Raw genomic sequence first — 26,463 nt, forward strand, 5'->3', positions numbered from 1 at the left:
CCTACTGCAATGAGTTAGATGTCCTCTCTATACTGTATGATAGATTAACGGGGATTTATATCCTGTTTGGGTATTCAGATATCAAGTGATAACCCTTAATGCTTTGTTTGGATACACCTCAATGTGTACAGATAATGGAATGATAATTGAGGTTGTCTGTGATACCTTCATGCAGATTCAATTCGTGGTTTATACGCACTGCATGCTGGCATGCATTTTAGTCCCATGATTAAAAAAAAAAAACAAACATTTTTTTTGTTTTGTTGTATGACACGGACGCACCAGGCCAAATTTCATTAATGAAAAACATCTTTAAGTTTATAAAATTAACCTTTAAAATCATGAAAAATGAGGCTGTAAAATCTGCTCTAGGATGGTGTGGAAGTATGGTTGAATGAGCTGAAGCCTCACCCACGACAAATTTAATCCTCTCAGATTAAAAAAAATACCACAACCTGAATGGATAACTCCTCTGTCCTATCTGTTGCTATGTTAGGACTAAAGACAAGTGAAATGTGGATAAAAACACACCTTCAGCAGGTAAGATGTTTGATCCTGCTGCATATGGTTTTACTTAAAGATAGACAAGCACTCTAGCAATTAGCCTTCCCCTTGACCTTATTGTGAACTCAGATCAGAGCGCAGCTGCTTGGCTCTGTGCCAGAGCAGAGAGATAGAAACTGGGAATTAAATTTACTGTTTTCTGGCACAAATCTTTTTGTTATACTTTTCATGGCCTGTAGGCCACTGTGGCTGAAAGATTTGAGAAATTTACTACACAATGAACAAAAACACAGCATGTAGCTGGCTATTGACCTTCAATGAAGGCAGTGACATCAGCTAACAACGGACTGTACTGATGAACAGCTCAGTGATTTTCTATTGTTGTAGCATTAAGGGGACAGGGGGATTCTCCATAGCAGCTGGTGATGTTGTGGTCTGCTATATTTACCCTATCCACATAAAACCGAGCCAGGAAAGATGTGAAAAACATTTCTAAATCCAATATTCAGCCACACATAGATGCCAGTGTTTTCACATGTTTATGGCAACCTTTTTCAAACATATCTTTTGTGTTGAGACACAAAGTTTGGATTTCACTTTACAGGGACTTTAATGACCATCCTGTTGACTGATGTGATCTGTGGTATTTCACTTGTAAAAATCAAAGCATGGCTTTATGTCCATCTGGCATCACTCCAAGTGATGGGAATTCCAGGTCTTTATAGAGATCCAGATAACTAGTCTCAGCTCGATAGTAAAAGCTGACCTTCCTATTCCGAAATGGCTCTTTATATGGTACAATTTTGCCTTCCCTATTCCTAAAACAATAAAAAAATGACAGAACAAGTAAAGCACCTCTTAAACAGGAGCAAGCTCCCATTGTTCACACAAGGAGCCAGCTCTGAAAACCATCTTGTCTGCGAACAACACATCATGATTCACACAGAACTTGCTGTCTTGAACTAAGTTGTCATTTTAATTCAACCTGTACCACACAAGATTTATTTGCTAAATAGTCTTGACCATTTCCTCTTGAAGTGTGTTCATGATATAATGATGGCAAAAAGCTGCCATCTGAGCCTCTGAGCTTGCAGTTTATTCATCCCAATTAATTTGTACCGCCAGCAGATTTACTGCACACAGTGTTCAGGGATATTAAGGCTCAGTAAGAGAGCCAGGGAAATAAAGTATGGACTGTTGCTTGCATGGGAAGCAGGCTATGCATACATATGTACTAGTCACTTGGTATCTGAATGCGCAAAATGCATTATTTATCCTTAATAATGCATTGTCTTAGCAACTCCAGAGTAATCCAGTGAAGCTACCTCTGCTGCAACATTATTTTAATTTTCCCCATGACTGTTTGACATTAAACGACCTCTCTGTTTTTTTCTAGACGGAGATCAATTTCATACCTAAGGTGCCCCTCCCTGGCAGGTACGTTGTCGTGCTCCATTACCAACAGCCTGAGCACACCTCCTTCCCTGTTGAGGTACGAGTGGACGCAGGGCGTGAGTACAAGGGTGAGTGAGTTCACAGGAAGTTGTCCGCTGTCTTATAAAATTGAATTTAAAGGTTTAGTGTGATTATTCATGCAGCGTCTGGGAAATCCTTCTCAGTGAGAGGGTGACTCCTCCTGAGGAGCAGATTAAGTCCCTGCGCTCATGACAAGATGATCAAAGACCCTGTACATAATTCCCTATATGGCTTTTAATGAGGGATGAGTAATTGTGCAGCTCTCTCTTTAACTTTACTCTCCTCCTGCAGGTTCAATAAATGCTTCATTCTGCCCTGCAGTCTCTGGCTGCAGGGACGTTGTGATTGCTGGTGGTCAAATTGCCTTAGACTTTGAGCCAAGTCCTTGGCGGCAACCCAGCATCTCTGTCAGCGTACCACAGGGGAAGACTTTGACAATGGTCAGTAGTTTCTGTCAAACATAAAACAATAAAGTCTGTTTATAAAGATGACATGAGGGCTTTTAAAGTGAAGCTAAAACATTTTAAATGCCCCTTACTGATTAACTGCACTGTAAGTCATCAGCACTACCTCCCCTAAGTTAACGGTGTAAACTGTGGGTTGTATTGGAGTGTGCATAGGTCAATCTAAATCAGCAAAATACACCTCAGATATGTTTTGTCTCACACATGGTTTCAGTTATTAGAGCTATCCCTTATACTACTAGTTATGTCCAAGTTTTTTGAGAATTTTAGTTTTCCTTAGCAATTTGATGCTATTAAAAGGAATTCAGCATCATGATTGCCAGCTCTTTGATGAACGCTGCTCTTCTAGTGCTGTGTGCAACACATTAGCAGATTGAAAAAGGAATGTGAAGAGAAAACATAACGAACACAAACACTAAAGTCATTTGGCTTTCCATAACCTCAACCATCTGCTTCAGGATAACACATAAAGCTGTACTGTAAAGGGCTGTGATGGAAGAAGAAGAAGATTGCCATTTAGTCAATCAGATAGATTTAGTGTTTTGTTTTTGGTCAGACAAACTAATGCCTAATAATGTTAGTTGAATACCTTTTTTTCCATGAGGAAAACTAGACTAAGACTAAAATGTTAGTGCTGTGCTGTTTGATATTCAAAATCCATGGTACTTCTCCACTATGCACAAAACATATGCTAATATTTTCATCAGTGTATTTTAAAGTAATTAAAGAATTGATAGCTCGTTAATGTAAGCATATTACATTTTATTAACTTTACAATATTGCTCATCAAATTAGATGAAAGAAAAATATGCTTTGAGTAAAAGTAAAGACTAAAATGGAAGGGCTTTTATTGACTAAAAGTAGACTAATTTCTGGGTTTTCATTGACTAAAACTAGACTAAATTATAGAGGTTAAAATGGACTAAATTGTGACAAAAACTAAGGAACATTTGAAAGGAATCCAACATGATAAGACAAATTCAACTTAATGAATAGATATATGCATCTCTTATGTGTATAATGAATACCAAACTCGTCAGATATCTGCATTTTGAGAAAATCTAAAATTATGAAATTACCAGGAGGCTGTTATGTTTCAGCTGGCTAAGTAGTGTGATGTCATAAGGTCTCAGCTGTCCTCTGCTGTACTATTTATGTGCCTTATTCACCAATCAAATCTATGTAATACAATTATGATCACACTGTTAGTGAGGAGAAAGTCATGAAGACCTAGCTCTCAGTGTAAATCAAAGTGAATGTAGTCATTTTTTTCAAATAAACAATGTTTACAGAGACTAAGGTCATTAAACATGGTGTTAAGCATGTAGAAGCAGAGCATTTAAACATTAAATGAGGCAATTTGGACTAAATTCTGATATTGAGGGCATGAACTGATTTATATTTATAATATTGTAATTTTGTCTGATCATGTAAACCTGCTGTTCTTCAGGTTTTGTACTGAGCATGCTAAGGTCCTGTGTCCTCACTGTTATACCATAACCCCAACATCAACAATGAAGGGACTGTGCTCTATCTGGCAGACCCATACTGCTTTATAAAATAGAGGTTTATCTCACTCTGAATCATACTGATATGTATTTAAGAAATAAAAAATTACTGATGTGTGTTTTTTATGTCTTATGGTTTTGTATAGGATTATGTCTTGGTGGTTCCTGACAGCAGTTACACCCCAGATCTCCTGAAAGAGAAACCCCTGGATAAATCTGTAGATTTCATACAGCAGTGCCGAGAAGAGGGCTTCTATATTGAGTAGGTATCAGATCTGTGTGTCTAAGCCCCTCATTCCACCTTTTCTTCCTTTTTTTCTTTCTGTATTCACCTGTGAAGTAGTTTACTGTGAAAATATCACAGGGAAAGTTTTTGGAAATGCTGCCCTCTAGCTGTGATAGTCTCATGTCAAACCACAACTGTATTTGAGAGAACTATTTCTGTCCTTGTAGCCCAAGAACTTCTTCACAGTTCTGCAAAGACTCTGCTCGCTCTCTTGTAGCAGCCTACAATGATGGAGCTTTGCCCTGTGACTGTGACAAGTCTGGCTCTACTGGCACTACTTGTGACCCTGTAGGAGGACAGTGTCCCTGCAGGCAGCACGTCATTGGCCGACGGTGCACAAGATGTGCAACAGGATACTTTGGCTTCCCTTACTGCAGACGTAAGTTAACAGTTAGCTGTGCTGGTTATAATCACTAAATGTTTTTGTCTTTCTGACCGCCTTCTTTCTCTCTCTCTTACACAGCGTGTGAGTGTGGCCGCCGGCTGTGTGACGAGGTGACAGGTCGCTGTATCTGCCCTCCACAGACTGTCAAACCAGCCTGTGATGTATGTGAGACGCAGACTTTCAGCTATCACCCTCTGCTGGGCTGTGAGGGCTGTGAATGCTCTCCTAATGGCATCAAAACCGATGCAGGGTCAGACTGTGATCGCATCACCGGCCAATGCAGGTAAGACGAAGCCTACAAAGTTACAGATATCTTATTTCAATACTAGGTATTATTCTTAAATGGTAAGTTTAATGTATTTAACATCTCTGACACATGCCAGTAATGAATTATAGCTCTTATAGGGGATGAAAAAGCAAACTATATAGTCATGTTGCTAAAAACCTAACTGAAACAAAAAAACGTTGTTCACAAAAAACATCAAAAGTAACTATTGAAAAGTTAAAAAGGGGGGAACAATATCCTATTTAAAAAACTAAAATCCCAAAATATAAATGAAAAACCTCCTCTGGGTTATAGAAGCTCCATATAAGCTCAAAACTGGCCTAGTTCAAGCATAAACTCTAATTCAGGACAGAGTTTATGTGCTACTAACATTTAAACTGTTTCACCAGCTGTGATCTCTCCAATGTCAGCAAAAGTCTCAACTCAAACACCGACACCTAACCCGCAGCTCCTTTAGTCTTTAAAATCCAGTTGTCATTGTGACTTGTTCCTAAGGCTGGGTTTCTAAGAGGATGAGGAGGAGCAAAGGATTTGTTTTAACATGAGGACCACTGTGATACATTATATCCCTTAGAAATGTATACTGATTTTGTTATATGTTGTCACCCTTTTGTTGTCACTGCATGGATAATTCCATCTGCCCAAAACAGAGTGTTGCTAATCTATCATTTTTTTTAGTTGAACATTTCATAACTTTATATCACTGTTTTATAACACACAAGCTGTATATTAAAGTTAAGGGCTTTAGTTATTACATAACCCTGATACTATAATGCATTTTACATACTGTTGTCACTCTTTGGAGCTCTTCAGCATCGGTTATCAGAAGTCAATTTCATAAGTTAATTTGTTCTGAAATAGTAAGACACACTAGGAATCAATGTACCAAATTTTGGGAAAGCAGACCTTCTCAGTTTGGTAGGATGTTATTCATTCTTCTTCCACAATCAAATTTTTCATTGCATTTTTAATCCATCAGTCTATTATTCCAGTGTGAAAGTAATTTACACTCTAGGGCAGTGATCATCAACTCGGGGTCCGGCGGTTACATTAGGCCCCCACATCCTCTCATCAGGCCTCTAAAAGATTATTAAATACAGAAATATAGAGCGGAAAAAATACTGTGTATATACAGTTTTTAAGGTATCTTTTAATCCATACAACTATCAAAACAAAACTCAAAACTGTGGAGATTGAAACAATCTTTTCTGGATTGGTTCAATGATTGATCCATTTCACAGAATTCCACCTGTCAGCCACTGTTAGCAAATATGATGCAAGAAACACATGCCTAGCAGTTATTCTTTGTTGAAACTATGGTTTTCATTCAATTTCAGGCATCCTGCCTAAGAAATAAAACTAAAGACCTGTTCCTTGCATTGGTTTTAGCCAATATGCACACAGCATGTAAGCATCAAATTCAGTTATGGAGAACAGCCCCAGAAATACTCAGCTCAGATACTTCGATCATCCCTTGTGGCTAGCTAGCTAGCTTGATCTCACTCTCAGAGGCTAAAAATGGCATTCATTTGAAAGAAAGTGTCTCTTTATTTGAAAGTCTGGTCCCTAAAGTGACCATCAAGGAAAAAGTTGGTCCTTGTACAAATGCAGTTGATGACCCGTACTCAAGGGACAACCCAGCAACTGAGGAGGGCAAACAAAGGAGTATATATAGTGGCTGGCTAATAAGCAGAAGAGGCAGGTGAGTACTGAGAGCAGTTGCTGGTAATCAAGGAGCTGAGAGTTACCTGAGGGCAGGCACTGAAATGACAGGAGATGTTAGATTTAAAAAAGAACAGGAAAATAAATGCATATTAACTGGACGTTACATAGGGGTCCTCCCTTGAGACATTTTTGGAGAATCAAAAACTGTTTTAATGCTGTTTCATTCACTGTTGGCCTCTTATTTATATTCAAAATACAGATCCTAATCATTGAAAGCAATTTTAGATGTATACCTCTTACTTAAAGCACACCTGTATCTGGCACGAGGCCCCTGGCTACTGCCTACCTCTTATATCAGGTCAGGTAGGGGGACATATGCCAGTTCGGTACGTTGCTGTGTCAACTTTGGCCCTGTGCTGCTCTGGCCTCCTGATGGCTATCGTCCAGTCCCATGACCTGTCCATGATGCACTTGGTCAACCCTGAGGCTTGGTCCAACCAACTTGGTGAGTTGGATCAGGCCTGGGAAAGCACAACAAGTGCCCATAGAGGTGCACCTGTCGCTCCAGTATCCAGCAGCTGACCGTTCCTTTCTGTTCTCCCTCATATTACAACAGCTGTACTTATTTACACTTAAAACTGATGTGATACAAGTTAGGTTACTAGTTAAAATGCAACTCTGTTAACAAGCTAATTAGTTTTAGTGCATGGTTTAGTGTGAACAACACAACTTAAGAGAGAACTGATACAGATCTGCTGAAACACGCAACTGTGGTGTTTCTGTTTTCTATTTCATATTATCTTTAGGTTTACTATAGTCTACTGAATGGTTGAGTGCAGAAAATTGCACAAAAACACACAATTTACATTATTTCTTAGTTTCAGCAATTCTATTTTTCCTTTTCCTTTCTGTACATTACTCAAACTGATTAAAATAAACCTTCTTTTATAATTTTTGTTTCACGCTGTAATGTGAGGACCAGAGCTACTTACAGACAAAAAAAGTCAGCAAGATTGGCTGGATGATAAGTTCACCATCCTGTCAAATACATGAAGTCTTCTGTTTTGTTTTTTATGCTCTTTTTGACTCAGAATAATCTCCATCATCCAGGTGATGTCTCTTTAAACAGAGATTTTACAGACTGCATGGAGAACAGTAGTATAATGCAGTTTATTATAAAGACTACCAAAAAAGCTCTTAATGTTTTGCCCTATTAATGCAGTTGTATGTGTGGTTGGTTTTTCTTGCTTGTTTTAGAATGATATGACCTTTTCTGAAAATGTGTCTGTATCTTTTATGTAGTTGCAAGCCCCGGATCGGGGGTCGAAAGTGTGACCGCTGTGCTCCAGGTTATTACCGTTTCCCTGACTGTTTACCCTGCAACTGTAAAACAGGTGGCGTCACAGCTGATGTGTGCCACCCAGACACAGGGAGGTGTCTCTGCAAGGTGAGTTCAGTTCATAAAAATGCAGGAAAACACTCTTTACTTCTGTTTATGTTTAATTATTTTTCCCTTGCCTTTACTCTCTTTCTGCTATTGCCGCCATGTTTGTAGAAAAATGTGGCTGGAATCAGGTGCGATACCTGTCGGGAAGGTTCCTTCTTTTTCGACTCGTCAAATCCTCATGGCTGTACAAGTTGCTTCTGCTTTGGGGCGACTGACCGCTGTCAGAGCTCGAGCAAACGCAGGGGGAAGGTGTGTTCGCTGTTCTTGCCTCTGCTTGCCTATAAATGCCTTTGGAAATTTTATGCCTGCAGGGCTTTCTGGATGATAGCAGTTATGTGGTGATTCACGTCATTTGTTTAATGAAAGCTGCTCTCAAAAAAATATTGGGATCTGGGTGGGGAACCATTCTTTGATTCAAAGCCACCTCTATTTTCAAGTTATTCTGTTTGTATCATATTTATTTATGAGTTTTAAGAGTCTGTTCTCACTTGTGTGGTGAATTCAGTACTAATTTAGGAGGGATCTTCTTTAACCCTTAATATTCTGTTGCTAGTTTGTGAAGATGCAGGGCTGGCGTTTGGAAAAACCTGACCAGGAGGAGGTTCCCACTGTGCTTAACTCAGCCAGTAACACCGTAGTGGCTGACATACAGGAGCTCCCTCCTACTATCCAAACTCTTCACTGGGTGGCACCAGCGTCCTACCTGGGAGACAGGGTCAGTGAAAGATATGGATGCATGTTTACTAATAGCTGTACATAGTAATTCACAAAAAGCTCATTTCCACAGTTAGTGCTTTATAGTTTTATCATGAAAACTCAACTTTTCAGATTTTGCACAAATCCGAGTGTCTGGAGTATCTACTGGCGCACGACGTGAAATAAACCAACACAGCCCTTTGTTTGAGGTTCACCTTTGTCTGAAAACATGAAATCTGCATTTAAAGAGATACCTACAAAAACTGAGCAATCTGAGAGAGGCTATTTACAGCTTGTTTGTACAGGTTCCAAGTCCTTCTCTGATGTTTTTTACATAAGAAATTTTGGCGAAAGCAAGGCTAGACATTTAATTTCAGACCCCAGGAGACAGTGTTAAAGGGATACTTCAACATTTTGGCAAATTCGCCCATTGCCATAATTCCTATAGTCTTAGTAATAGGTTTGTTTCCTTTAGTTGTCAGTGCAAGCTGTTTCTAGATCTGGGGGGACCGATTTCCCAGCTGCACAGCTAACGTTATGGAAGCAGACGGTATTTTTTACTTTCCCTCATCAAACTAATCAAATACACAATCCAACAACTCCAAAACGCTCTCGTGGACAAGTTGTGATCTGCACATTCACCATGCTACCTCTGTACTTTAAGGCATTTTTCCATACTTTTGTGTTCCTTGAAAAGCAACTACATTTAGAGGTTCTTAGGAGGTGCATCTACCCTGGAATTTCCCTCCTTTTACCCCATCAGCCACATCATTTGCTCTAAGCTGCTTTCTTAGATTTGTTCATAAGCCATAATAATATAACCAGCAATGATAATATATGGCAATGTTGAAGACAAAAGTTGGTATGTTATCCTCTTCATTTTAAGAAAAACATGGTTTATTTTAAGAGTGATGAGCAACGTCTCTGATTGGTTGATCCTATTTTTATCAGAGAACATCTGCATTTGCCATGACTAGTGAATCAATGGTTGTTTTCAACAAAAGACATTTTAAATGGGGGAATAAAGATAAGTGATCATGTAGGACAGCTTTTCTCAACAGGGTTGCCATGCGCCCTTCAGAATGCTTTGAATGTACCAAGAATGATCACTAATATGAAGATCATTGGCCAACCCTGCACAAATAAAATGGTTTCAAACAGTGTTCATTTTTGCAGCTGTTTGTTATTAAGTCTTAGTCTCTAGTTTTAGAGTTTAGATTAAAATGTTAATTTCAGCGATATATGTTATTTTTAATCTTTATGGGTTTTGTCAGGTTTCTGTCTACTTATTATCTACCCAATAAAGTTTTTAGTCCAGTTTTAGTGAAGAAGTCTTTACATTTTAGTCAAGCCATTTAGTCAAGCCATTTTTTTCTTTGAAGTAATTTGATTTATTTAATTGTAACAATAATGTAGATATTAACCCCTCAAATTACTACACTCAATACTTTACTTAAATATATATTTTCTCAAGAAAATACTGATATACTCTACATGCAGAATGGAGAAATATGGATTTTGAATGTCCAAAAGTCCAGTACTAACATTTTGGAGTTGTTTTAGCCTCTTTGATGAAAACTACACTTACTCAGAGTTTTTGTCATCAAAGATCTATTTTTAGCTAGTCTTAGTTTAGTCTTCCTCATGGATGAAAGATAGTTGACGAACATTTGTAGTCTACGTTGTAGTCAACAAAATCAACACTGGTCTCCTGAAAGACTAATGTAGGAGCCAGGATTTTTTTTTTTAGTTTTTGCAGGTGTCCGGGGGGGAAACACATTAAAATGTGTTGTTAATATTCACATACATACAATGCATTTTGTCCAAGCCATTAAAATAGTTTTAAAAGAGTTCTTTCACGATTTATCTTCTTCTGTTAGTGCATAAATCCTTCTACAGTCATGGGGATGTAAAATGTTTGTTTTTCTAATCACTTTTTTACAGGGGTGACTTAAGATTTTTGAAATGTTAAGGGTGCCGCAACAGGAAAAGGGCTGAGAAAGGCTGATGTAGAAGACAAGCTTGTATATTATGAACCTCATTTTAAGAAACCCATGGTTTATTTAAAATCTCAGGCAACAGTACTACATTAGCCACAATCCTAGTGCAACACAATTGATTGAACATGATTGGTGGAGCTGCATATTTCAATTGTGAGCTGTTTTTAATGGAGATAATAGTCAGGTAAAAAGTGGGCAGTAACTGCTGAACTCTGTGGGGAAATTTTCAAATAATTCAGCTACATTAGATGGTTTCAATCTGTAGAGAGAAGTGCCGGTGCACATTTAAACACAAATGTAGAGTTTAAATAGTTCCTGCTAAAATATTAAGATTTGCATACACTTTAATTTAACTTTGATTTTTGTAGCATCTATCAGCTGCATTCAAGCTGAAACTAGTTTACTAGTTGTGGGTCATTCTGTTTTTTTTTTTGTTTGTTTGTTTGTTCTTTTTCTACTTTCATTGAATTATTTATGTTGACACATGTTTTGGGGTTCTCAAAATCTTAAAAAGCAAAATACTCAAGTATTAAAACCAATTGTGGAGAAAGAGCTTTTTTTTCTTCTAGCTCATATCTATTTTTCAGTGATCTCTGCAGTCTCTCCACATAAGCTGATGGATATCTGTTTTTCTTATTTTGTCTCAGGTTTCATCTTACGGTGGTTTCCTCACCTACCAGTCCAAGACCTTTGGGATTCCCAGTGAGGGAATGGCTTTAATGGATCGTAGGCCAGATGTGGTACTAAATGTGTGTAGTGCAACCATTTTTTTTCCACTCTTGCACTTTATAAATGTTTTGTTTCAGTGGCATAATCACAGCTTATTATACTTCTCATTATGTCTTAGGGTCGGAATATGACCCTGATCCACATGGCTCAACAAGTTCCACTACCAGACCGGCTGTATCAGGGCAGAGTCCAGCTCTTAGAGGTAAAGTACCCACCAATTCCTCTTTTTGACTAAGATTCTGAAGCACCACAAGGCTTTTACTGAAAATTAATCACATGGTATAAAAGTGGTAAAAGAGGATAAACTGCATGCTTATTTTTAGGATTTTGTCAGTCCACCAAGTGGTCTGGTTCAGTTCAGTTTAGCTTTTGGGGGGGGGGGGTTCCATTGCAGAAAGATGGGTAAGGTACCAAAATAACCAATCTGTACCATCCTACTTTTCTGACACTATTCTGTTGTGGTTTCAAGATTACCTTTTCAAACCTAAAGGGGGGAGCTAGACATGCTGCTTGCTTACCCCACTGCCTCGAGTAAAAGTATGGTTATCAGGATTTATTGTATCAAACCATACCAAACAGTACTAAATTGTACCCAACTGTACTGAACCAAACTGGACCATGTAATAAAAGCACATTTAAGTTGGGACTAATAATAATGTTAGAGGACAGGTGGAGTCACCAAAATCATGAAAGTTCATCCTCAGAAAACTCTACATCTAAATCTGATGAGTTGTGGTCAGATTTCTAGCGATGCGTCCTTGTACTAAACTGATAAAATGCATATCTTTTGTGTTATCATGTAACAAATCTTCTAAATATATTTTTAAATGATGCTTAACAAATGTCTGTTGTCTGCAGGGAAACTGGCGTCATGCTGTCACCAATCGTCCTGTCTCCAGAGAGGAGCTGATGATGGTCTTGGCCGGTCTGGTTGGTTTGAGGATTCGAGCGCTGTACTTCACTCAAAGCCAGAGACTCGGCTTAGGGGAGGTGGGCCTGGAGGGGGCAACAGATGCCGGGACTGGTGGTCCTGGAAACACTGTGGAGGACTGTTCCTGCCCTCCTGAGTACACCGGAGACTCCTGTGAGGTAAGAAGTTTGAAAACAGTAAGGTATGCCCCTCATTTCTTTTAGTTTTTTTTTTTTTTTTTTTTTTTAATCATTGACTGTGTACAAAGGTGGTCAGCTGACAAAAACACGACAAATAACGGCAAAGTAATTTATCTTGAACAAATTAATCAAGCTTTCAATGTCAAATGAACATTTAAAGCTTTTTAGTGCACAACACTACAGTAGATGCTTAAATACTTTTTGTACTTTTTCCACCTATGTACATGGAGCTCGTGAACAAACCACTAGACCACTGGCGCCCCTCAAACCCATATTCTGTCATTGTGGTCAGTTCTTATCATGCTGATTTATGTCATAATGTTTATTGTAACAATAAGCCATTTAATGATCGACAGCTCTATTGGCAAATGCTGCTCTTTGCAAAGACACTTTTCTTTTTTTTTTGGGACTTTTTGACACTTTACAAAAACCTAACACTAGAGTCATGATGTTTCCCTTAAATGTAACCATCTGCTTCATGTCTACCCAAGAATCTGTTTTACTATTGACTGCACTGACTTGAGGATCTTTTCTGATTTATGAATAAATTAAATGTGTGTTTTGGTTAGTGGAAGGTTGCTCCACTGCTCCACTAGCCAAATCCCTTCTTACTACAAAAAATACCACCATCACAGTATGTAAGAGCCCACAGCAGGGTGCTTTGGCTTTACTTTTGTACAGAGGGGTGAGATAGAAACATGCCGTCCATGTTTTTCCACAATGTTTTTAAATTTCTTTTTGTGGTTGAAATGTGAAAAGGTTTGGTGTAGTTAGATTTAGAGTTGTATGTTTATCCAGGTATGAGCTGTGGTCAACTTTTAGATAAAGTTTATTGGACTAAGATATTAACACAATCTAGCTGTACAAAAAAAGCTCATTCAAACAACCAAAACAGATTTTTTCATCCTGTCTTATGTTTCAGAAAGAAGACATCTTGCTTGAAATGAAAAAATACTTACCTAAAACTGCTCTACCTTAAAATCCTCCCTGGTGTTTTCATTTCATAGAAAACTGAGGTGGTATAAGGATAATTTTAAGATCTAAGAAGCAGGGTGGGGCGAGGTATTTATTAAGAAGACGTTTTGTCATATTTTAGGAATTGGTTTACCTCCTCATACTTTAAGGGTGTCCTGACACGCCTGAACCAAAGCCCACACCCCTTTCCTCTCCAAAGAAAAAAAATTATCATCATCTGAGGCGCCTTGGGTGGAATGCACTGGAAAATACCGTCCAGAGACCTACGCAGCTAAATTGTGTAGCCCCGGGGCTGGGATATGATGCACAATCACGCAGACATAATATTAGTGACTATACGGCTGTAATCACTGGCATGGCTACAGAAATGTAATCCAAACAAGCCCTGATGTAGTTGCTAAGGAAAAGCTTTACTCTGATTCTTTTTTATCCTGGGAATGGTGCTGACTTGACTTAGTGTGTTTGTGCTTCTCAAATCTGATTTGTACACACATGATTGCAGCCCACAAAAGCTGATTAAAAATTGAAAGGAGAACCCACCAATTAAAAAGTGTTTTTTATGTAGCAGAGAGCTTTTATTATTGGAGAGAAGGATAAATATCTCTGAGTTGCAGTGATCTTTTTCTTATTTGTTGCGAGCTGTTACCATAGATGTGGTTTACTTTCTCTGTGTGTTTGTGAGACATCGTCTGGTGAGGTGTGTTTAAAAGGAAGTTCATTATATGTGCCTGGAGGTGGTATGACGAGGCGCCGCACCTTAACACACAGGGTGTGGCAGCTGGCAACACATTGTTACTCATAAACCTGAGTGTGTTCACCTTAGTGCACCTACAGTGTGCAGCAGAGAGTTCGTGCAGCAGACACACCCAGTTGTGTCTGTTGTGTGCTTGAGGAGTGTGATTCAGGTGTGAGTTTGGTGTCTGAGGATGTCTGACTTTCCTTCAGTCATATACACTCACACGAATACTGTTACAAAACATACACATTCTCCTACACAAGTATATACAAATTATTAGTACTAGGGCTTTCAAAAGTTTATTTTATTTTTTAATCACAGTTTTTCTGAGTTTCTGTACTTAAGTCCAATTAAACACATTTTAACCCCTTAAAGCCTGTTGTATCATATTTGATACATACTTTTATGATACCTCTATCTAATCAATATGATCAATAAATAACTAAAAAAAACTCTTTAATACAATCTAACAAATTATAAAAATGCCCTCAAGTGGATTATAAGTTACCAAAAACACCTCATGTATTAAAAGAGACACAAAAAATATATATGTTTAATTTTATGGAAATTCAGATTTTTTGGATTTCAGTAGAAAGTGAAATAAACATTTCAGTTCCAAAAAATGAGAAATTTCTGCCTGCTATTTGTGGCTTTAATGGGTTAAAATGTCACTTTTTTGCTTTTCATTTTAGTTTGTGTAATTTTGATTTTTCTGCAGTCTTAAATCAAGGGGAATTAACTTCCTGTTTGGTTACAGACCTGCTTTTAAAGGTAGAGCAAAGGTTTTAGCTTGAAATTAACCACAGAAAAGGAACTTGTTACAGATTGAAAAGAAACAAGGATAAATGTTTAATATCACAAGCTGCAGATTACTTTCTACTTGTCTGATGAGCTGTTAGTTTTTTTGAAGTGAATAAGACTTTAAAGAGCAGTGGTGGACTTATTCAACATTGCTGGGGCTGCAGAAAGATGCTGCAGTGGCTTAACTAAAGTGTGTTTTTTACCTGCATTTTTTTTAGGTTGACACCTGAACACAACTAGGGCTAATCAATTTGGAAAAATGATATAATTGCATTTTTTCCAGCAATAGCAATTTAATATGCAGCTACTTTAAGCTAGTCATGAAACCCAAGCAATTAATTATTCTATATTACAAATGATCACCATACAGCAGGCGACATCCAAAAATACATAAATACATATAAGCACATATAAAACACATTAACACTCTGCCCAAGTGCATGATGGGAAAACTCTGCCCACATATCCATCTGGATTTGAAATGGCAGTGGACAGAGTCAGGTCAAATGACTCCCTACAGAGTTACACAAACACTGGTAGATCAACGCTATTAAATAACTCCAACACTGAAAACTAGTTCAGTCAGAATGGAGTTTAAACTACACTTTTGGAGTGAAAATCAACTCTAAAATGTTTTACACTGAAATATCAACTCCAGTTTTTACCATGTAGCCTGTTGTGTGATGGCTTCAGAGTGTGATAAATCAGTGTTAATTTTTTAATCACATTTTTCACTTCTGTGATTAATTATCTGAAATTAATCGCACATTTTAACAGCACTAGTTTGTTTATGTGTGACTGCTTGTACTTGGACCCACAGCTGGCTGAATGTGTCGCAATCATTTTCTCGTTTGGGCGCGGGCATGTAAACACATGCATGCGTGTACTTGTGCCCCTGCACTTGCTCATGCTGATCTGGTAGACTGACTCAGGTGGGACGTGGGGCGTGTCCTCTGTGTGTGTGAGCGTGTGTGCTTAAGAGGCTGAGGCAGCAGAGAGTGGAGCATTGTTTCACACAGACTTAACGAGAGGAATGTTGAATACGCACATGGATAGACCAAGGTTTAAAGAGGTTTTATTTCAGACCCTGCTTTGTTGCACTTTGATTGGACTTTGCTGCGCTGGACACAGGGCCTTCCAAAGAGGGGAGCGGCACCGTTTTGCAAGACATCGTGACCGATGGGCTCAGAGGATACAATATCCTTCACTTAATGATCAGGGAGCTCAGAGGATAGAGTACCCATCGGTGAATGATCAGGGTGTACAGGAGGTGCGATACCCATTGGTAAATGACAGAGGACAGTGGGTTCACTATCCTTCTGTGAACGACAGCACGGCCAGCTCTCAGATTCAGGTAAAAATCAGAGTGTCTTGTTGTTAGAGTGTGTTTTACCTCAGCTTTCGGACTGGATGACTGCTGACTTGACAGCTGCTATCTCTAAAAGCAAAGGGCGTACTTCCACCTATAAGTGTTAATTGTTAATGAAACTGTATTCAAACAATCCTTGGCAAAAGTGCTGCCTGGGGGAAAAGTTTGATTTGTCGTCTTTGAATGACAGGAAAGAAATCTTGGGTAACAACTGTATATTTTTATAAAATTTAAGCAGATGGCAAAAGTGTTCATTGGTATTGTGTGATACATTCATAAAGGATTGGCAGTGTGATAATATGTTACCCAAGAGAATAAATATGTTATTAGTGATTTAGTTCTGCCTACTCTAAAAATAGTTGTACATATAAAAAAATGCTTATCAAACCTCAAAATAATTTTGGGTGATATAAATCGATGAAAAGGCTCTTGTCTTGGTTTTTCAGATCTGTTAAAAATCTCTAAAATTATTGTTTTTCCTCATATTTTGGGGGAAATTAACATTTTTATGGGATGAAATTTAAATTAATTGATTACAAGTAGAAGTGTATATCGGTCTGCACTTTAAATCAGTCCTCTCTCTAAAATGTACATTTGCATTTGTATGAAAATTACATATGAGTACAATGAGGGAAAAATATAAATGACTGAAAAATATGCCAACCTATGAAGGTGTAGACTGAAGCTGAAGCTTCATATACCCACACTTCTTACAGTTTTTATTACCCTGGTCTAAAAGCAGTCATTTTATCTATTCATTGTTTTATGATTTTCAAAATTAAATTTTAAGCCTATGCATAAAGTTGTATGCTGACATGTGTGAGTTAGATGTAATGAATAATCATATTTTCATATTTCTGTTTTCCTTTTGCAGAAATGTTCTCCAGGATACTACAGAGACAACAGTGGGCCTTATCTGGGCCGCTGTGTGCCCTGTGATTGCAATGGTCTGGCTGATGAGTGTGAAGACAAGACCGGGAGGTGTCTGGTAAGAAACACACTCATCGCTCAACACTTATCAATCTCTATATAACCACAAAGATGAAGTACAAACATCAGTGTGAGCCACAGTTTAGTAAAAGCCTCTCATCTTCAGGTTCTACATGTTGTCACTTCTTTTTTTGATAAAGCTCACTGATCTAACTTTTGAGGCACTTCACAGCCATTTTTTTGTGGGATGGTGAGCCTTCACTTATTCCAAAACTTCAACACATCTCTTTTGTGTTTTTGTTATATAATGCACTCAAGACTGGGCCTGTAGTGCAATGCCTGCAGACATCCACACCCCAGCAGCTCAAAGCCAAATGGACACAATCAGCTGTACACTCTCTCCTCTTTGATTGATTTTCATGTTGAAATGCCTCATCTTCTTCCCCACATGTTTTCATTATGGCTTGATGCTTGGTTATTCATTAAGTAGCATGTGTGTTAAAGACTTAAGACTTTGTCTGTTTATCTGTTTTACTGTTTTCAGAACTGTCAGTACAACACAGCTGGAGACAGATGTGAGCGCTGCAAAGAAGGTTATTATGGAAACGCAGCTCAGAGGACGTGCAGAATCTGCCCCTGCCCATTCAGTGTGCCCACAAACAGGTGAGTGTAAAAAAACCCCAGTCCTATGAATAATTCATGTCAAATTGTGTACCAAGAATGGTCTTATTAAGTGCATTTTTTTTCATCTGTAGTTTTGCTGAAGGTTGCAGAGAGTTGTTTGGGGATGTCAAGTGTATTTGCAGAGTAGGATACACCGGGAACAGGTGTGAGAGGTGAGTTGTTTTAAAGGCTATGAAACTGTGTTTTTCTGCAGATAATGTCTAATTTAGAATACATTTTTTATAGTGCTTTTAATTGATCAAAAAAATCAATCAAGTTAATCACATCACTATGCTGAGATTAGTCATGGTTAATCACAGCATTTCTTCAGTTTTAGTAATTTTTAGATTTTTAAACATTCTTATGATCAAGTGTTTATTTTCATTATTTTAATTTTATGTATAGCACTTTGAAAGCGCTTTTAACAAAAAAAAACTATTATTATTATTATCATTATTATTATTTTCATTATCTATAAATCAACTTTTAAGATACTACCATTTACTTAGATAATTTTGGGGACAAATCCAGGTCTACTGGACTGTGCTGGTGTAGCCTGACATTATTGCTTAATCTTGTGTTGTTGTTAGCGTCTTTGCTAACATTCGCAACATTAGCTATCGTGGCTTGATCTCGTGTTGTTGTTAGCGTCTTTGCTAACATTCGCAACATTAGCTATCGTGGCTTGATCTCGTGTTGTTGTTAGCGTCTTTGCTAACATTAGCAAAGATGCATTTTTTTCCCGGAGGTGGTACTTCAGACTCTTTGTGCTTCAGTGTAAAGACACTTCATCACCGCAGTATGTACCCACAACTTTTGTTTCATCCAGACTTCCATTAGGCAGCTTTTTAAATTTAAATTTGTAGTAATTTGAAGTAGACCTGAGTCTGTCTCCTCCTCACTGCTGGCTGCGTTTGACCTGCCTTTAACCTTTTCACCTTAGGGACGTAAACATCCACGCAGGAGGACTACGGGAGGAAGTTGTGGTCAAACATAGTCATATGATTAAATTGTGTTTTGTTTTTTAACGCATTAAGCTTTCCAGATTAATCACAAGCATTGACGCGTTTATATTAACAGGCCTAATTTTTTAAAACATGCTCTTTCTGTTGTCTTTCCCATAGGTGTGCCCCTGGCTACTATGGTGATCCTCTGACTCCAGGGGGACGTTGTCAGCCCTGCAGATGCAATGGCAATGGAAACAACTGTGATCCAAGGACTGGGGGTGAGATTGTGGACTCTATTAATCCACTTTTACACTTTGATTCAATTATTGTATCTGGTATTAAACATAACATTTAACTTTAACACTGTTACTCCAGTTTGCAAGAACACGCTGGAACCAGGAGACACAAACACGGATGAGCGCTGCCAAGGTGAGTTAACAAGAGATCAATGCATTTTACTACAGCATACAAATAACAATAAATTGAGTGTGATCTTTTGCTAATCCTATTTGTCATTTTTATTCCAGAGTGTGATAACTGTGCCCAAACTCTGCTGCATGATCTGGAGAAGCTGGATGTGGAGCTGGAAAGAATCAAGGCTCAGTTGGACAACGCCACAGCCAGTGCCTCCTCTCAGGACAGGCTGAAGAAGCTGGAAAAGGCTATTGCAGACACCAAGGTAGCATGGCAGTGAGTCTGACTCTGTACTGCAGCTGTAAAGGTTACAGACAAGGCTGCAGACGAGAGAAATAGCAAAACATGTTATTTTAAGAGGCATACAATATATTCATTTTAAATGCAAAAGCCAAGAAATGACATCTTAGATTAATACCAAAAATTAATCTATAAGCACATTAAAATCCTAGAATTGCACACATAACAAAGATTGCGCAGATTTTTGCTGAAATGTAAGAAATGTAAATAAATTTTGTTGCACTGGCAGTGTGTCCAAACAAGTTAGTATCCACATCACTGGGTTCCAGTGTTTATCACTGTGGTTTGTCTCTCCTTATTCCCATCTGTAATCAGTAGCCCTTTTTCAGAGTGTTTCCAAAACTTTTTACATGGAGTGCTTCCACAACAGAGTGTTTATGTCATTTTTATTGTGTTACAGCATTGCAGGAGAGTGAGAAATCACAGCATGTAAACACATAGCGGGAGCTCCACATACATAAACAGTCAGACATCAACACACACTGCTCCTTAGGAGAGAGGGGTGGTCAATTAAAATTATAACGGCTAAAAAAAATTACGTCAAAAACAAAAAACAGTTAAGTAAATGAAAATGGCTTAGAGAAATCCAGAGAAAATATTAGAATATTACAAATAGAATAACAAAAAATGAAAGAAATAAAGATATCTGTAAAATAAAAACCCCTCAAATATCATCTATAAAGTAAATTAAATTGGCTTATAAAAACAAGTAAAAAGAATAGAATATCATAAATTAAATTGGATAAATAACATTTGATATCAGGAAAAACAGCTAAATTTTAATGGCTCAAAACTAAAAAAAAAAAACAGAAAAAACAAAGGAATAATATTACCATAAAATAGATTAAAATGGATAAATATTAATATTAAATTAGAAAAAAAAACAAAGGAATATTATCAATAAAAGAGAATGGCCAAAACTAAATTATTACAAATGATAAAGCTGTATTAATTATAATAGCAAAACAAGGTTAGAATGAATCTTAATTAAAAAGACAGGTATAATATAATCCACATTCAGTGGCACTTAAGGACAAAAGCTCACTCCCTGATGCTCTTGTGGAATGGATCCGGAACATTTAAAAGGGAATGATTTAGCCTAAGTCTGACTGAAACATAAAATGAAAGAATGGCTCTGTGACTTTCACATTAAAGGCAGTGCATGATTACAATGCTTTGAACAGGCAGTCTGAATATACCAACTGATACAGCCACATCATTTGAGTGTGTATGCATTGTGTAGTCATTAAAAACAGCCTCTGCTAGTCTCAAGCTTTCCTGCTCCATTTGAGTTTACCCTCATGCATCTTTCTATATGTTTCCATTTATTCATTTTCTGTAGATTCTCGTCAACAAATTCACCTTCACCATCAACAATGAAAAGACCAAAGTCAACCAGCTGGATGAAGACACTGTCACACTCTCAGATGACATCAGCTCCCTCAGAGACAAGGTACAGAGCTGCAGTAAAGGCTAAACTGTTCATATCTGCACCCCAGAATAAACGTCAAATTAATGGTAAATGTGTGTATTTATTTTGTCCAGGCAGATAAAAAGGCTGTTGATGCTGACAAGGCAGTGACAGAGGTTGAGAAAACACACAAGAGAGCCAAAGATCTGGACTCAGAAATTCAAAACATGCTCAAGAAAATCAAAGGTAAAGAGAGAGTTGAATTCAGCTGCAGTGATGGTTTATCTTCTTTCAGTGTACTGTAAATCTCATTTTTTTCTCTTTTGGTCTGCATACATAGACAATCAGAGCCTTATTCTTTTTCTCTTGTCTTTTTAAGCTCTTCTTGACCAACTCAAGGAAAACACCCGCGGTGACACAGTGCCTAATGAAAACTTGGCTAAAATGATGGAAGATGCTGAGCGCATGGTAGACGAGATGGAGAAGAGGAACTTCACCCCTCAGAAAACAGCTGCTGACAAAGAAAGAGATGAGGCCAAGAAATGTACGATCCCTCAATATTTATACTCTTAACCTTAAAAGAACATCTCCATAGACCTTATCTTTTCTATTCTGTTCTGTTCTCCAGTGCTGGACTACATCAAGTCTAATGTGAGTAAGCAATGTGATGTGAATGAGGCTGCAGCAGAGAAGATTGGGGACCTTCTGAAGGGTTATGAGGACAAGCTGAAGGACCTGGATAAGGCTCTGAAAGAGGCTTCGGACAAGGTGGCAAAAGCCAACACCAAGAATGGGCTCAGTGCTGATGCCCTCAAAGAGCTTCAGGTAATGGGTTATCTGTAATTACAAAAGCATGGCTTTGCTGGTTAATGGTTTGAAGAGAAAAAGAGTATTCTTTATTTGTTTCATAAAAAATGCAAAAATAAGATCACACAGAGCATATTAGTTAATTGATTTAAGCTAAAAACTCTTATACATTGTTTGTTATTGGTTTACAAATTAAGTTGTGCTTGGTTCATACGCTTCCTACAGAAACGCATTGACAACTTAAAAAATGAGCGGAATACAGTGGAGCAGCAAATGAGGACGGCAGAGGGTGAGCTGCAGAAAACAAAGGCTCTGGTGGAAAAGCTGTCTGACAGCAAAAAAGTAAGCTTTGCATTAGTTTACCCCTGTATTCAAAAATACACATTTAAATACTTGTGGCTGTTACATTAAACAGCATCATCTGTAATCTCACACCAGCATGCTGTCAGGTCCCAACATGCCATCCAAGATAAAAATCTGTATTTTTGCTGCTTGTGCTCTGACGTGACATAAATGGCATTTCCTTCTGTTAAGTAACATGCACCCTTTTACTCTCATTCTCTGTAGGAGTATGAACAGCTGGCAGCACAGCTGGATGGTGCCAAGACGGATCTGACAAAGAAGGTGAACGACATCGCCAGAGCAGCAGCTCAGGAGGACATCGTTGAGAAGGCAGAGAATCATGCAAAGGAGCTGGAAAACCTGGCAAAGAAACTTGAGGAGTAGGTTCACTATGTATAAAATAAAGACACAAAATGTCAACATAATCTGAGGGTCCAATGACATTATTGACACAATGATGTTGTGCTTTAGGCTGTGTGAATCTATGCAAGCATAATCTCTAATTTTAACTTTTGATAATCTCGGATTTAGTGGTGTCAAGGTCGCAAGTGGGCGTGATGAGGTGCGCAACGCTAAAGACGCCATTGATGCCTACAAGAACATCACAGATGCCATTAATGCGGCTGAGGCTGCAGCCAATGACGCAAAAAATGCAGCAAACAACGCTTTGGATGTAAGCTACAAACTTGATGAGTTAAATATGTTGTTCCTAGTCTTTTGATATGATTAATAATTTTTTAGGTTTAGCTGAATTTTTTTTTTTTTCCCCATTAGAATGTAAAAAACCAGAAGCTGACAGAGCGAGCCAAAGCCCTGAAAGAGGATGGAGATGAGCTGCTGCAGACTGCAAAAGAGACAGAGGAAGACCTCAAAGGTAGTTTGCTGTACATTAAATCAGATGCTTTGTAAGATAACCCATGAGCTTCATTAATAATAGTTTTTTATTTTTTTAAAGATGTGTCAAATGGTCTCAAAGATGTGAAGAAGCGGCTGAGCGATGCTGACAAAAAGAAGAACGCTCTCCAGAATGAGCTGCAGGATGTGAAGAATGGATTAGATAACATCAACAGAGGTAGAGCATGAAAAGAAGTTACTTTTTTGGCATGAACATTAAACGGGCTTTGTCTGTATCTGTTGGATCTTTTTTTCAAATGTTTCCCTCATTATGTCTCTCTTAAATCAGACGGCATAGCTGACACAATTAATGAAGCCAAGAGGAAGGCAGAGGCTGCCAACAACACAGCCAGTGACACTATGAACCGACTCAATGATATCAAAAAGGAAATGGAAAAAATCAAGATCCCCACCGGTGGCGCAGGTCTGGATGGTGTGCTGGATGACGTTGACAAGTCAGGTGAGTGGCACGCATGAAGATACTTTTATTGGGGTTTTTTTTTTGCATCAAATGGTAACATTAAAAAATTAACGCTATAAAAGTTCAGAATTAATGGTAAAAATTAGAGCTGCACAATTTAGTAATAATGTTCGATTGATTTTACTAAAATATTGCGATTTGTGATCACTATTGCAATAACTATAATACATAAATGGTATCATGCGTAAGCTTGCTTGGTTACCAAGGAAAAAGCAGAGAATAAAGAAAGTGTTCAAGTATTTTTCTCAACTCAAAACAAAAATATTAAGTAGCACAAAAAATACAAAACATTAAGTTTATATAGTGCTGCTTTTAAAGTAGTGGTACTATTAGAAACTTAAAGACCTTTCTGCAGACTTTTTTGTAAAACTTTCAAATACCTTTTAATACAAAAATATTTGCAGCCTTTTATGTGAGTATGTAATTGCACAGCCTGACATTGCATTGCAATTGTAATAAAGTAAAAATGTCTCTTTTTCACTTTATTATTTCATTTCACACTTTATTCTTCTGATTGCAGTGAAAGATCTGTTGAAAACCATCCCATCTCTTAATGATAAGATCTCAGAGGTGGAGAATCTGACCTCACAGATCTCACCGATCAGCACCATCTCAGAGAACATCAAGAAAATCAAAGAACTCATTGAACAAGCCAGAGATGCCGCTAACAGGGTGAGGTCCCACTCTATTAAAGATACTAAAGTCCTAATTAAACCAACACATGCCCTTTCTCTTTTACCGCGATAACCCTAATTTTCCTGTTATAACATCTCTTCTCCAGATTGGGGTCCCGATGAAGTTCAAGGGCGATGGCTATGTGGAGATGCGCCCACCAAAGGACCTTGAGGACTTAAAGGCCTACACCTCTCTGTCTCTGTCCCTGCAGAGACCTGAAGGCAGAGGAGACGGGAGACGCAGACGCAGACAAATCGAAGACAAAGGCATGTTTGTGATGTACCTCGGCAACAAAGATGTAAGTAACTGAAAAGACTTTCCATGAACTTTAAGTGTGTGTGTGTATATATATATATATATATTTTTTTTTTTTTCCTTTAACGTAAACGAATGGTGTCCTTTAGTCTTCGAAGAACTATATTGGGATGGTTTTGAAGGAAAACGTGCTGTATGGTGTGTACAAGCTCAATGGAGCCGAGTACGAGATGAAAACACTTCCTATCTCCCAGTCTGCATCTGTGCCTGCCACGTTTGACAGAGTAGACCTACGCAGGTAAACAGAAAACTAAATGTGTCGTAATAAATCTGTTTTCACTCATTAACATCCCAACAGCTTTGCTGTCAATGAAGGAGATCTTTAATCATTGTTGAATGCCACTTTTTTTTCTCATTTAGAATTTACCAAGATGCAGAGATGACCATGACTAAGGAAATCACTGCAAACAATCCCCAAAAGCCGTTTATCACCAGCCAGAAAGGACAGCAGAATCAGAACCTCCTGGACCTGACTTCTAGTGATGTGGTTTTCTATGTTGGAGGTTATCCTGATGATTTCACTGTAAGCAGCACAACAGGAATAATGTTTATATTCTATGAAACACATTTTTGTAGTGCTCCTATATTTCATCCAGAGAATCATGCACTTAAAACATCCAGGCCTAAAGCATTATTTTAAGATTTTATAAAAATTAAGGGTGGCAGTATGCATGTAATTGGTTTGCAACTCAGCCTTTTAAGAGAAAAGAAGAGGCAACCATGGCAAACACCACGTCAACATTTGTTTATGTTCTGTGGGGAGAAAGGAGTCTGACCTGCAGACTACTATGGATTTTTTTACCTGCATAGTCTTATTGATTTATGTTTCGAATGCTAACAAGGTAGCAAAAAAACTTGTCTATCAGTAAGAATACACAGGTGGAAAACCGTTTAAGGAGACCTGTTTGGAGCCTGTTTGGCTGCTATGGATATTTTAGTTGTTTTTGAGATGCCAACAACAAACCTCATCCTACCCTCACATCTACTATGCAGCTCAGAGGATGAAATAGGTCTTTGCAACTTCATTTTGAAGGGACGGGAGACGTTAAGAATTGTCTTTACAACTCTACTCCCCGACGTTGTGAATCCAGGCTTGGGTCTCTAATGTGAAACCACCCTAACTTAACGTTCTTCACTGGAGCTTTAAAATTAATGATTACAGAGATACGTTAATAGTGGGAAGTGCTTTTCAGTCTGTTAAGACAGCTCTTCTGTTATGACTCTGAAGCAGCTTTATAGACGTTTACTTGCAAGGTTAATATAGTTTTACATATTCATTTATTTTTCTTTTCTTTTACAAAAGCAGGTCCGTGTCTAAACAGGAAGTTAATTTTCCTACGTTAACACTGTAGAAAAATCCCAAATGACACAAAAACAGTTTTGGCTGCTAAAAAGGTGAAACACTAAGGCTTAGTGTCAAACACTAAGGCTATTTTTTACCTAATTTATTTTGTTTTATTTTAGTTAATTTTGTAAGCACAGAATTTTTTTTTTTATTTAGTTTCAGTTAAGTAGAAAAATGTTTACATTTTAGTTTTACTCATTTAGTGAGTTTTAGATTAATATAATAACTGTGGTTACTTGAGCTGTATGAAGCTGCTTTATGATAAGTGTAGGATCCAATGCATTTGCACACATTTTATTCAAGCATTCCTCTGTTTTGCCTCACAGCCACCAGATTCTCTGAAGTACCCCAAATACGAGGGTTGCATTGAATTCTCCTCCTTGAACAACAAAGGGGTCAGCCTGTATAACTTCCAGAAGGCTGTGAACATCAATCAGGAAACTCCCTGCAAAAGGTACAGTAGATCATTAGTGTTAACAGAAACTGAAACACTTTTATTTTT

At 38.0% G+C, this 26,463-nt stretch overlaps 1 protein-coding gene across 3 annotated transcripts in view; it reads left to right on the plus strand.

The window, feature by feature from the left end:
* LOC121520525 (laminin subunit alpha-3-like) overlaps positions 1 to 26,463 on the plus strand; it is a 98,718-nt gene that overhangs the window by 56,767 nt on the left and 15,488 nt on the right. For 2 of the 3 annotated variants that reach the window (XM_041804013.1, XM_041804015.1), the window contains exons 30-61: positions 1,901 to 2,027; positions 2,272 to 2,420; positions 4,099 to 4,214; positions 4,406 to 4,617; positions 4,702 to 4,906; positions 7,877 to 8,021; positions 8,130 to 8,270; positions 8,575 to 8,736; positions 11,365 to 11,466; positions 11,565 to 11,648; positions 12,305 to 12,535; positions 17,312 to 17,425; positions 17,912 to 18,030; positions 18,123 to 18,203; positions 19,155 to 19,255; positions 19,353 to 19,406; positions 19,505 to 19,656; positions 21,034 to 21,144; positions 21,237 to 21,348; positions 21,482 to 21,646; positions 21,731 to 21,927; positions 22,135 to 22,251; positions 22,477 to 22,631; positions 22,783 to 22,924; positions 23,026 to 23,125; positions 23,207 to 23,323; positions 23,435 to 23,605; positions 24,147 to 24,298; positions 24,408 to 24,599; positions 24,706 to 24,854; positions 24,977 to 25,139; positions 26,288 to 26,415. In XM_041804013.1, the coding sequence (XP_041659947.1) occupies positions 1,901 to 2,027; positions 2,272 to 2,420; positions 4,099 to 4,214; positions 4,406 to 4,617; positions 4,702 to 4,906; positions 7,877 to 8,021; positions 8,130 to 8,270; positions 8,575 to 8,736; positions 11,365 to 11,466; positions 11,565 to 11,648; positions 12,305 to 12,535; positions 17,312 to 17,425; positions 17,912 to 18,030; positions 18,123 to 18,203; positions 19,155 to 19,255; positions 19,353 to 19,406; positions 19,505 to 19,656; positions 21,034 to 21,144; positions 21,237 to 21,348; positions 21,482 to 21,646; positions 21,731 to 21,927; positions 22,135 to 22,251; positions 22,477 to 22,631; positions 22,783 to 22,924; positions 23,026 to 23,125; positions 23,207 to 23,323; positions 23,435 to 23,605; positions 24,147 to 24,298; positions 24,408 to 24,599; positions 24,706 to 24,854; positions 24,977 to 25,139; positions 26,288 to 26,415 (4,466 nt within the window). The remainder of the gene's footprint in view (positions 1 to 1,900; positions 2,028 to 2,271; positions 2,421 to 4,098; positions 4,215 to 4,405; positions 4,618 to 4,701; positions 4,907 to 7,876; positions 8,022 to 8,129; positions 8,271 to 8,574; positions 8,737 to 11,364; positions 11,467 to 11,564; positions 11,649 to 12,304; positions 12,536 to 17,311; positions 17,426 to 17,911; positions 18,031 to 18,122; positions 18,204 to 19,154; positions 19,256 to 19,352; positions 19,407 to 19,504; positions 19,657 to 21,033; positions 21,145 to 21,236; positions 21,349 to 21,481; positions 21,647 to 21,730; positions 21,928 to 22,134; positions 22,252 to 22,476; positions 22,632 to 22,782; positions 22,925 to 23,025; positions 23,126 to 23,206; positions 23,324 to 23,434; positions 23,606 to 24,146; positions 24,299 to 24,407; positions 24,600 to 24,705; positions 24,855 to 24,976; positions 25,140 to 26,287; positions 26,416 to 26,463) is intronic. The other variant, XM_041804014.1, reaches the window with a different exon arrangement.

The sequence above is a fragment of the Cheilinus undulatus genome, linkage group 13 (genome assembly GCF_018320785.1).
Source record: "Cheilinus undulatus linkage group 13, ASM1832078v1, whole genome shotgun sequence".
Classification (NCBI taxonomy): domain Eukaryota; kingdom Metazoa; phylum Chordata; class Actinopteri; order Labriformes; family Labridae; genus Cheilinus; species Cheilinus undulatus.